The following is a 12,602-nucleotide window of genomic DNA, read 5'->3' as shown; positions in this document are numbered from 1 at the left end:
GAAATTGGTACTTTTCACAACCACTATTCTCATACTAAAGCTGGCATAGGAAGAACTCATGTGATCTACAATACCTGTTCGACCATGCTAAATTTTTCCCTGTGAGTATTACTGCATCTTTTATTTACTTACAAAACATTTTTAGATCACCAGTGGAAATAAATCTTCATTATTTTCTGTATGTTACTGTATCTTTTACTGTACAACACTCCCTACCCTATGTATGTTTTCTGCATCTGTTCCAAATATATTCATGTTTGCATTCAGTTTTCCATAATATGCTAATAACTGTAATTGTCTTATCAAATGTAAGTAATAGCTTCACAATGCACCTTTCCCAGAGGTGATCCTTTCTCTATTTGGTTTTTAAGCTGGGAAATACTTCAGGATGGAAATCAGTGAGAAATTATGCCCCCTTGTATAATGAGAGATTCTGATTTGGTGGAATACATCAAGTTGCTTCAAAAGAAATGTCCTCAGCACAGAAGAGGTGATGCCTTTTTTATTCCTAGATGAAACTTTGCATATTGCCAGAGGCAAAGTGAAAGAGAGACCCAATGTTGGGAAAGCCATCAGATCACCAAGCTGGTGTAAAGATGAAAATCTCCCTCCCTCCCTCCCTCCCTCCCTCCCTCCCTCCCTCCCTCCCTCTCTCCCTCCCCCCTCCCTCTCTCCCCATCTGATTAACAATTGGGATTATTACTTTTACGAGCCAACACAATTTAGAGGCAAGTCTGATGTGATGGAAAACACATACACAGCAACAGCAGTGAAACAGGTTGGCGTGCAAAAGAAGATTGTCTTTTTATTTTTCTGGGAATCCCCAAAATATTGCTAGCCTTGGGTAAGACATTTTCTTTTTACAGCTTGCACTTGCCTTTATCAATGCTTGGATATTAACTCAACATGCAGAATAGCTAGGAAATTGCCCCATCCTTTCTCTGCAGTGGTGGGTTGCTACCGGTTCCCCCCAGTTCGGGAGAACCGGTAGCGGAAATGTTGATGTGAGAGTGAACCGGTTCGCTCCGACCGTCAGCTGTGCCCTCCCGCCTGCCCCCGTGCTATACCTACCTTTATTCCTTTGTTTTTAGCCCAGCTGAAAGGCATGGCAGAGCGGATTGCCATGCCTCAGCTGTTTGGCAATTCAATGCGCTTGCGTGAAGCGAACTGGTGGTAACACCGGTTAGAACCCACCACTGTTTCTCTGCCTGGAGAAAGACATAATAGACCACTAGATCTCACCAACAGAACATTTCCAAATATTTTTGGAGAAGCTGTTTTTTCTAACCCTCCTGCTACCTCTATCTTGAATCCTTTTGTTTTGCTTTATGCTGTCAGGTATATACACAGCCAGTTTCCGGTAAGAAATGCAAAGGCTTTATGACAGCCATAAATCTTTCATTGAAATAGCACCAACTGTGCAGTGGTGGGTTTCAACATTTTTTACTACTGACTTGGTGGGCGTGACATGGCTTGGTGGGTGTGGCTTGGTGGACGTGGCAGGGGAAGGATACTGTAAAATCTCCATTCCCTCCCCACTCCAGGGGAAGTTTACTGCAAAATCCCCATTTCCTCCAATCAGCTGGGACTCAGGAAGCAGAGAATAAATAGGGGCGGGGCCAGTCAGAATTTTTACTACCTGTTCTCCGAACTACTCAAAATTTCCACTACCGGTTCTCCAGAACTGGTCAGAACTTGCTGAAACCCACCTCTGCAACTGTACCACTTCAAACTTTGTGCATAGAAAACAGGAATTCTTTTTTGCAAAACAGTCTGGAACAACACAACTGAAATTTAGGAAAATCACAAATCACATTTCCAGCTCCCAATGTCAAGGTAACCCAGCAGCAGCATATGAGAGATTCCCAAATTCTTTGGCCCAAAGAGCCAGCCACAAAAGCCATTTTTCCCTATAGCCTTGAGTATCACCTTGACCACTTGATTAAGTCATGCTAAGCCTTTTTTTCAAATACACCCAACATGCTGGTTGAGGAATTTTGGGAGCTAAATTCCACACAACTTAAAGTTCCTGAGGTTGAGAAACATTGGTTTAGCTCAATCTATAGAACAGCTGATGGAACTTTTTGTACTTGCTTCTGTTAATTCCTATGATGCAAGCTGAAACTCAGCTTGGTCAAGCCATTCAGTTTCTGAATCTGAATCCAAATCCGCAGTCTGTCTCTTAATATACTATTTGAACTGTCCCTTAAGATAAAATCAGCCCTAAAACATACAAGTAAAGCTAGAGAAGAGAAAGGAAATGAAATACTTGTAATTTTGGAATAGGAAATCCAGCATAGAAACTAATCTATGAATTCTTACATACAATAAACTTTTGCTTCAACCCTCTCTTTTCTGGTGGTTTTCAGGTACGCTGCATTACAATACCAATCCTTCTTAAGCAGCATGACTCCATACAAGTTGGGGGGAATCATGAGAATTGACCCCCAGTGTCTCTGGAGGTAAGATGCTAGTGAAGAGTAGAGATGCAAAACCTGGCTCTAAAAATCTGGACCACCATTAGATGACAGGAAGGAACTGGAAGACCTTGTGTCTGTTTGATGCATCCTTCGATTGTCTATGATTTCAGCCAGATATGGTAACCCTACATAAACATGCCCTAGACCAGGGGTCTCCAACCTTGGCAAATCTAAGACTTGTGGACTTCAACTCCCAGAATTCCTCAGCCAGCTTTGCTTTGCTTTGCTGGTTGTGGAACTCTGGGAGTTGAAGTCCACAAGTCTTAAAGTTGCCAAGGTTGGAGACCCCTGCCCTAGACTAGAGGTGAACTATTTTTCTTGGGGCAACAGACCATTTTTCTTGGCGATGACTCTGAGACATGCAGCCAGTAGGGGCAGATCATATTAGCGTGCAAGTTACCCTTTCCAGCATTTTTGAATTCCACGGATGAGAAATATTTAACAGATTATGTTAATGTTTGAATTCTACTTTATCAATCTGAATTGGATTAACATTTATAAAAAAAAAATTAGCAAAAGGCTACTCTACAGATGCTCCGTAGTTTGCTGCCCAGTTGCAACCGAGAGATGGTGAGTGGCCTGCAAATAAGCAGTTCATGGCTTCTATCCAGCTGCTGGTCGTTCTTCTCCTAAAAGAGTAAAAAAATCCATAGATGGCATTTTTCCCACTAGGGGAAGTATATGCTGGAGGGTCTTTTCCCCCCACCAATGTTGTTCCTTCACCTAAGAAATGTACTCTATTTAGCTAGCAAGCACTAATAGAGTTCAAGGAAGAAAGGGGGAATTTGTCATAGCCTATTAAGAAGGGGACAACAATCACCCGCTGGCTTTCCAGTTAATTAAATACATCAGGGCAGGGAGGGGAGAAACCCATTAATTTGAGAGGTCTGGATTTTCCTCCTGCTGTTTCATCACTGCATTGGCCAAGAACTGGAACATTTCTAAGTACTGTAAGGAATTGCTCTTCTGCTGCCTTCGGCTGGAGTGGAAGAGACCCTTCTGGTCTGGAAACAGAGGAAGGTAAGAAACAGTTCACATTATAGTAAATCTGTAGAAGTCATTCCAAAAAGGATTTTAAATATCTGACTTAAGAAATGAAAATGCTTTTTTAAAAAAAAAGAAAAGAAAAAGGAGAAAGAAATATTGTCAGGTTACGTCATCAGCAAAAGAATATAAAACTGCTGCAGAGGGAAATACGTTTCAGAGTGATCCAATTCCTTAAAAATGATGATATTTGCAATCCACTGTAGCAGAGGTGGGTTTCAGCAGATTCTGACCAGTTCTGGAGAACCGGTAGTGGAAATTTTGAGTAGTTCAGAGAACCGGTAGTAAAAATTCTGACTGGCCTCGCCCCCATCTATTCTCTGCCTCCCGAGTCCCAGCTGATTGGGATGGAATGGAGATTTTACAGTATCCTTCTCCTGCCATGCCCACCAAGCCATGCCACACCCACCAAGCCACGCCTACAGAACTGGTAGCATTTTTTTTTTGAAACCCACCATTGCACTGTAGAATGAACAGTTGGCAATGGATCTTGAACGAAGCAGGGCATAGCCATTTTGTTTCATTAAATCTGCCCACCACCTGAAACTAACTAGGCGGTAGGCAGTTTCCGGAACTTACACAGTAAAAAATGGAATACAAAACCGGAATACTAATTATTTGGAAGGAAAAGGATGAGATCATGGAATTATGGAAGATGGTGCCTCTGAGTACATTAATCTCCAAATTCCCTCTGAAAGAACCTCCTTTCCATCTGCTTCCAGGAGGTCATAAGAAGGAAGGCATTTATGCTCCATGGGCAAGCCATTCTAGAAGAGAGACATTGCTACAGAGGAGAATGTTATCAGGGCACCTCATGATGGGCAGTAACTATTGGGGGAAGGTGTTCTTAATATATCCACATCATACAGGGCTTCATAGGTAGTGACCAGGGGTGAAATGCTCCCAGTTCGGACTGGCTTGACCGATCCAGTAGCGATGGCGGTGGGTGGTTTGGAGAACTGGTAGCAAAAATCCCTGGCCCCGCCCCCTGCTGAGCCACACCATCATCAGAGGGTTTTTTTTTACTTTTAAAAGCAGTTTTTCTTCAGCTGAAAACATGCCTTTAAAAGTAAAAAAAAAAGCCTTTGAGGATCCCGCGGCTCAGTTGAGATCGTCAGAACCCTTTAAACTCTTTTTTTTGGCCGAAGAGGTTGTAAAAAAAAAAAGTTTTAAAAGACTCCTCTGGCAATCCCAGTTGAGTTCCTCATCACCAGAACCTTAAAAAACATGTTTTCTGCAAGCTCTTCAGCCGAAGAGCTTGTAGAAAACTTCCTTTTAAGAGGTTCTGGGCTGCAATAAGGCACTTACCTAATTACTGATGTAAAGCATGGCTTTCCCAGCCCGAAAGGAGCAGTTTCAGCAGGCAGGTAGATTCAGTTGCTAGCTAATCCATCTCCTCAATCAGCAACTTAATCTGCCTGCTTTGCTGGCTGAGGAACTCTGGAAATTGAAGTCCACAAACCTTAAAGTTACTAAGGTTGGAGACCCCTGATCTAAAAAATATGAATAAAATAAAATAATAAAATAAAATATTTGTGCAGCTTTCTGAGATTTGGTGTGTTTCTGTAGTGTTTCACTCTAACTACACAAACACACAAAATCTCACAAAGCTGTATGTGGCATTTTGTGTGTGTGTATGTGTGAGTCAGTTGTGTTGTGTGTGTATAAAGTGTGAAAGTTGGTTTTTGGTACCTCTTATTGTTTTGTATACTTTATTATTTTTTATTATTTATTGTTATTGGCCACGCCCACCCAGTCATCTGACCACCAAGCCACGCCCACCAATTAAGCCACGCCCATAGAACCGATAGGGAAAATTTTTAGATTTCACCTCGGTAGTGACCAGCACTTTGAACTGCATTTAGAAACCTATTTGTAACTGTGCAGCTCCATGGCAGTCCCAGTGACCACTGAGCATGCATGCTACTCCGTTCTGAACCTTTGAAGTTTTTGATTAAACTTCCAGGACAGTCCCCTATGGAGTGCATTATAGTAAGCTCACTGAGAGAGAACAAAGATATGAGCAACAATCTTCAGTGCATTGGGTTACAAGCAAGGGTACAGTTAGTACACCAGCTGAAACTCTACAAAAGCTCTCCAGAACCTATGAGTCCAAGAGGACCTCCAGATACAAGTCTGCTTTTTCTGAGGAGTACAACCCCATCATGAACCATAGATGGTACACTGCTGAAATCAATTATCCTCTGCATTAACAACCACTCTACCTTTTTTGGGTTGTGCCTGAACCTGTTTTCCCTTACTGTATTCAGACTCTAAACACCATGTTGTGACTTTCACTACATCTCCCAATAGTCCCAGGATAGAGATATGTACGATCTGCATATTGAAGACACATCACCCCCCCACACCAGCAAATGATCTTTTCCAGTAGTTTCATATAGATGTTGAAAAAAAGGGTTGAACCTTGAGACACTCCATAACAAAGCGGTTTGCAGCCTGATCTCTTCCTCCCATCCTCTCATGTTCTCTGGTCCAACCTACTCAGATAGCAACCATCATAACATACCTTCAACTCCCAAACCTTTGCAAGTGGTCCAGAAGGATACCGTGGCCAACAATAACAAAAGCTTCTGAAAGAACTTGGAGTACGATGACACTCATATAACCTCCATCCAAGCATTTCCATAGATCCATGATGGCGAACCTATAGCACACGTACCACAGGTGACATACGAAGCCATATCGGTGGGCACATGAGTGTTGCCCTATCTCAGCTCTTCCCCATCGGAAGTCGGCAAATGGGTCATTTCCGGCCACTGGATGGCCTTGGCAGGGGGGTGGGGAAGGCCGTTTTCACCCTCCCCAGGCTCAAAGAAAGCCTCTGGAGCCTGGGAAGGGCAAAATATGGGCCTACCAAGCCCACCATGCCATCGCGTGCCAAAAATGGTGAAGTGCAAGGGGGTCGCAGAAGGTTCTGCGCATGTACAGATCATCATTTAAGAGGTCTGGATGGGTGGGCGGAGCCTCCTGCCAATTTTCCTACCGGTTCTATAGAACCGGACAGAATCAGGAGCAATCCACCATTGGTACATATGCACTGGAGAGGGTGCCCCGCGCTCCCCTCACTTTTGGCATGTGATGGCAAAAAGGTTAGCCGTCACTGCCATAGATCATCCATGATAGCAAACAACTGAGTTTCTGAGTTTTCTGAGTTTCTTTCCCGTGCCCAGATCTGAACCCATATTACCAAGGTTCAGTTAATCCATGTCCTCTACACTAAAGCCCAACCAGTTTTTCCATAACCTTCCACAAAGGGGGGGTTAATTATATGATAATAATTGTCCAGTTCTGTTGAATTCAGGTCCAGGCCCGAAATCTTAAGATGAAAGTCGACCAATGCCCCTCCAAAGACTTCTTGAATCTCTCATTCTCTCAAAAAAGTACTGACTACATTCCAGATCCAATTCCCACCACCATCCCTGACTAGTCTATTTATTAATTTCCATTTATTTTTAAAAAGTAGATAGCCACTTATCTTATTCAACATAACCTTGGACAGCTAACAAACAATAAAAAAACAGTAGAAGATATACAAAACCATCATAAAACTTCCATCTTCCCTCAGTCACAACACATTTCTCCCCCCAAACATCCACATGGAACTTTTCCGGGCCCTGGCCTCATACTATCCCGATATTTTGTCAGACTCATAGCCAGAGACAAGACAGTGGGATCCAATCAAGTCCAACCCTTTATTTGCTAATAAAGGACAGAATCCTGCCAACTTGACAGAAACTTGCCAAACTAAAGCTATAACTTTCTTACCTACTACATATATCCTGAGCGATTCTAGGGTGTGGCTCTCTAGAACTTCTTCCCCTCTCTCCTATCCAGCCAGAATTGCATAGTCTCTTAATCTGGATCTCTTTCTGGAAAGCTATGTGTAGCCAAAAATCTCTCCCTCTCCCCCTACAAGTGCACATTCCATCAAAACCTTGTTGGAAATAACAAGTCTTGAAGGCTTTTCTGAATGTTGGAGAGTAGCAGACTGCTAGATTTCAGAGTGTTAGCAAGGAGAAGCATGGAACCAATCCAGACATGATGGAATTCAGATCACAGATGACATTGTCCACTTCTTCAGGATCCACAGCTCAAAAGCTTCCCAAATACCACTATAAGACAATTCTGTCATCTCAATAGATTCTTTCCATTCAGCTTCCAGCTTGGAGGATTTTAATTAGAAATGTTTTCTTACTTACACTCCCTGGATCTTCTGCCTCAATCATGCTTTGTCTCCCTACTTATAAATGAAGCCAAAGCATTTTGTTTAAAAATCTCAATTATTATAAAGATAATAAATTATAAAATGATATTAGGTAAAGGTAAAGGTTCCCCTTTCACATATGTGCTAGTCATTCCTGACTCTAGGGGGTGGTGCTCATCTCCATTTCAAAGCCGAAGAGCCAGCGCTGTCCGAAGACGTCTCCGTGGTCATGTGGCCGGCATGACTCAACAGCAAAGGCGCATGGAATGTGGTTACCTTCCCACCAAAGATGGTCCCTATTTTTCTACTTGCATTTTTCACATGCTTTTTACGTGCTAGGTTGGCAGAAGCTGGGACAAGTAACCGGAGCTCACCCCATTACGCGGCAGCACTAGGGATTCGAACCACTGAACTGCTGACCTTTTGATCAATAAGCTCAGCATCTTAGCCACTAAGCCACCGCGTCCCTAAAATGATATTATATACATATTAAAGAAGAACTATCGCCTTAACCTCTTAACTTTAACAGGTAGGATTTTTGTGTGTGTATGTTCAAGTCAGACTCAATTTTCAGTGACTACACAGAGTTTTCTTGTCAACATTTTATTGAAAATGGCATCTTATTGCTTTCTTTCTGGGAGATAATGCCCAGCCCAAAGCCTCATCTAATTGGTTTTGTGCTTAAGACGGGACTACAACTCACAATCTATTTCTAGCCTGACACCTTAACAACTACACTAAACTAGTCTCAGCAGAGAGGGCATAGGTAATATTACCACACCAAGTCCAGTTGCCATTACTGTGCTGTGGTACAAAAGTGACACATAATGATTTTATGACCTGAATATGTAAATGAAAGGCCCTTCCTTACCTTGGGGTCATGTATTCCAGACAATTCTTCATAGATTTTCTCTCCCACCATAACAGCAGCCAGATTAGCAGTGTATGTGGAGAGACAAAATAAACAAAAAATGGCCCAGAGATTCATTAGAAATCTTCCTGTCCAGCACTTTGGAGGTTTGATGGCAGCTGTTCTCCCAAACAAGATGGCATAACAGACATTCAAAGCAGAGGAAAAGGAGAAAACCTTATCCCTGTTTCTACCCTTTGGAGTCATTCCAAAGGGGCTCTTCCATTCATACAGAGTCAGGAAGATTGCAGTGATGTGTAGAGCTACAAAGATGCCCAGCCACATGGTCCAGTGAAGCGGCCACATAAAGGCTCCAATAGGAGCTGCTGTGTCTTTGGTCCTCACCAGGATGCCCAAACTGGTGGAGAAAAAAGGGCTGGTGAAATCAATCACTTGGCTACGGGCTGTGTTGATGCTGAAAGATGTCACGGCCATGTGGGCTGTCCCAGCAAGAAGATCGCCTACCAGTCCAGTCCACTGGCCGTTTTTCAAACCGCCGTATTTCCCGTCACCGACGATATACAGGTCAAAATCAAAGTTCATATCTTCAGCCAACTTTTCCAACAGATCTATGCAGTAGCCATAGCAACACTGCTTAAATTTGGTGGGTACTGTGTCATTGCCTCCTTGGAGGCTTTCAAAAAGAGCATCCAGCACGGCTGAATCTTTGGTCAAGGGATCCATACAGAATTGTCCTGCAGGACACAATCCATCATCATCCACAGTCCTTGTGAATACAAAGGGATGTTCAATGAGCGTCACCACCCTCAGATGTAACCTAGTTGGATGCTGGTTGTGATTCTTGTGCCTCTGAGCCTGCTCTGGCCAGATCCCATAATCCATGACAACCTTGCCTTCTTGCCAACTCCCCAAGCGAGTCCACATTGGGTTCCCAACAGGGTCGTGCTGCAGATTCCAAATGAAGAATTTGTTTTCTGAACTAATGATGGAAGAACCTTTTACTTTAATGTGGCCACTGAGCCCATGGAACGTAGTGTTGGCTAAAAACCTATAGGACAAAAGTAAGAAGTTATGAGCAGATATTCAGAGGACAGAACCTTTTAACATCTTTTGGAGCTGGGATTGTTCCCCCCCCCAAAAAAAACCCCACATTTATGCTTTTTCTTCAAAAGTGAGAAGGCCTCTTTGGGATGAACAAGATACATGCATGTGCTTCCACCTGCAGCTCTCATCGCACAATGAGAGGCCTACATTGTAAGATTTTTCAAGTCCACAATAGGCAAGAAAGTCCCATGCTTTGGGAACTATATGAATATCTGTATACATTTTGAAGGTTCTAGAATGGAAAGGAGCTTTTCTTTTTAATATGTCCGCCTTGTGCCATAGGGTTTTGTTTTGTTTTTTTGGTTCCTTCAGGGCTGAAATTTATGAAGTTTCTGAGGCAAAATCACAACTTCAACAGGATTTAGACACAGAAACAAACAGAAATACACACGTTTTGCTTGCTTCACCCAAACATCTTCACCTAGAGTTCTAGCTTAGCTTGGCTTGCCTATGCTATATGGGCTTACAATCAAAATGCAGAAATCCTCAGAACCAGGGGAACAAATCATTTGCATATATGTTTGGATGAACAATAGGATCTCGCCTGGATTACTGCAACGCTCTCTACATGGGGCTTCCCTTGAAGGGCATCCGGAGGCTACAGTTAGTCCAGAATGCGGCTGCGCGGGTGATAGATGGAGCCTCTCGTGGCTCCCGTGATAACACCCATCCCGCGAGGCTGCACTGGCTACCTGTGGCCTTCGGTGCGCTTCAAGGTTTTGGTGACCACCTTTAAAGCGCCCATGGCATAGGGCCGGGTTATCTACGGGACCGCCTACTGCGACCAGATACCTCTCACCGACCCGTGCGCTCTCACAGAGAGGGACCTCAGGTGCCGTCAGCTAGGCAGTGTTGCCTGGCGACGCCCAGGGAAGGGCCTTCTGTGGGGGCTCGCCTCTGGAACGAACTCCCCAGGACTCCGCCAACTTCCGGATCTTGAACCTTCCGTCGCGAGCTCAAGACACATTTATTCATCTGTGCAGGACTGGCTTAGATTTTAAATTTAGAGGGGTTTTAAATTGATTTTAATATTTATATTTCTATTTTTAATAATTGGTATTATTAATTATTGGCATTAGAATAAGTCTTTTAATGATTATTTTAATTTGTATATTGATGTTTTTATATGTCTGTAAACCGCCCTGAGTCCTTTGGGAGATAGGGCGGTATATAAGTTTGAATAATAAAATAAATAAGGAGTAGAACCTGTTTACCCAAATGCCTTGCTATCTGAGCTATAGACAGTGGATGTCCTCTGTGTTTGTAATATTTTTCAAATGATAAATGTTAATAAGGAGTAATTTGTTTTGGGCAACAAGTCATCATTTTAAAATATTATATAGACTTGGCTTTGTTTTTCTAGGAAGCAAGACGTTTTCTAGCTGTTCCTTTCATGTTAGTTAAAATATAAGAACATCCTTCTCTCCCACTAGCCTTATTTACGGGGATTTCTCAATGGGTTATTGATTTATTTCAGGATGAACAGAAAACAAGGACCATTTGAACACATTTGCACAAGAGGAAAATCCCATAGATTGATGGAGATGAATGCAACCATCTATGGAGCTGTCATTCATGCTAATATAAGACGTAGGGGAGGGGGAGTTTATTTATACTTGGAAGTAGCAGAACAGATAAATGGAAAGTGGGTTAAACTTTCCCGCTGAAGCAGAACTTTTGTGCCCAAAGTACATTTAGTCAGCTTATTTATTTGTATTCGTCATAATGTTATTCCAATTAAATTCATGAATGTTGTTTGCTGTTGAGTATGATCAGATTTTTAATGTATGTAAATGTTTCTCTTTCTGCATATGTACATATTTGTCCTGAATTGTTTTGGCTCCCTAATTTGGCGAAATGTTCTTTGTTAAAATGAGATTTCTTCTTTCACTTGATGGCATTTCTTCTCTATTTCTAGCACTATTTCTGAGTGTGTTTGGGGGTACCCATTTATTTTTCTACTCTGCACACAAATGCTACATTCTGGCATTCATTTGCAGGGTCTCTGAACAGCCACAGACAACAAGTAGTCCTTGACTTACAATAAGGTCATTTAATGAATGTTCGAAATTACAAGGCAGGGAAAAAAGTGACTTACGACCATTTCCCACACTCACAACTGTTGTAGCATCTCCACAGTCAGGTAATCAAAATTCAGACACTTGGCAACTGAGTTACATTTATGACCATTGCAATGTCCTGGGGTTATGTGATCACCTTTTCCTACCTTCTGACAAGCAACATCAATGGGGAAACCAGATTCACTTCACAATTGTGTTACTATGACATGTTAGGTGATTCACCTAACAACTGTGGCAAGAAAGGTCGTAAAATGGAGCAAAATTCATTTAACAACTATCTCACTTAGCAACAGAAATTTTGGACTCAATCGTGATTATAAGTCGAGAACTACTTATGCACACAGTTGCCGGTGAATGGATGAAAGCTGTGTGCTGGGACAGTATGAGTGAACTCAACCCCATTCTCTTTCAGCATGAAATGACTGTTTTCAATGAGGCAGAGTTACTTCTAATCATGGCTCCCTGAATATTTGAACCTTTATGATGTGCATTTGTCATATTCATACAGAGTATTGTTAGTGTATCAGTTCAGTTTAGCTCCGTGACTAAAAGTACTGCATGTAGTCATTCATAGTCATAAGCTCATTACTCGTTGCATTTTTGTGGGGGCTGAAATATTGACGATTCAAAAGGGTCGCAGTAATAAATTTTCACTGGTAGGTTAATTAAATTGTTCTGTACTCATTAGCCTGGTAACTTGGTAATTCTGTCTTTATCGCCCAAAGTTTAGTCGAGAATGAGAAAAAACGAGAATGGGCAGTGAGTCAAATCGCATATGGGGCTTTAATTACTCAAAT

The 12,602-nt window shown here is 42.3% G+C and overlaps 1 protein-coding gene across 1 annotated transcript in view; it reads right to left on the bottom strand.

Moving 5' to 3' along the window:
- GRIN3A (glutamate ionotropic receptor NMDA type subunit 3A) overlaps window positions 1-12,602 on the bottom strand; it is a 147,990-nt gene that overhangs the window by 52,840 nt on the left and 82,548 nt on the right. Inside the window, exon 3 of the mRNA XM_058168039.1 lies at window positions 8,621-9,668. Within this exon, the coding sequence (XP_058024022.1) occupies window positions 8,621-9,668 (1,048 nt within the window). The remainder of the gene's footprint in view (window positions 1-8,620; window positions 9,669-12,602) is intronic.

Source organism: Ahaetulla prasina, chromosome 2 (assembly GCF_028640845.1).
Source record: "Ahaetulla prasina isolate Xishuangbanna chromosome 2, ASM2864084v1, whole genome shotgun sequence".
Taxonomy (NCBI): Eukaryota; Metazoa; Chordata; class Lepidosauria; order Squamata; family Colubridae; genus Ahaetulla; species Ahaetulla prasina.
This window is presented reverse-complemented; position numbering and strand designations above follow the sequence as displayed.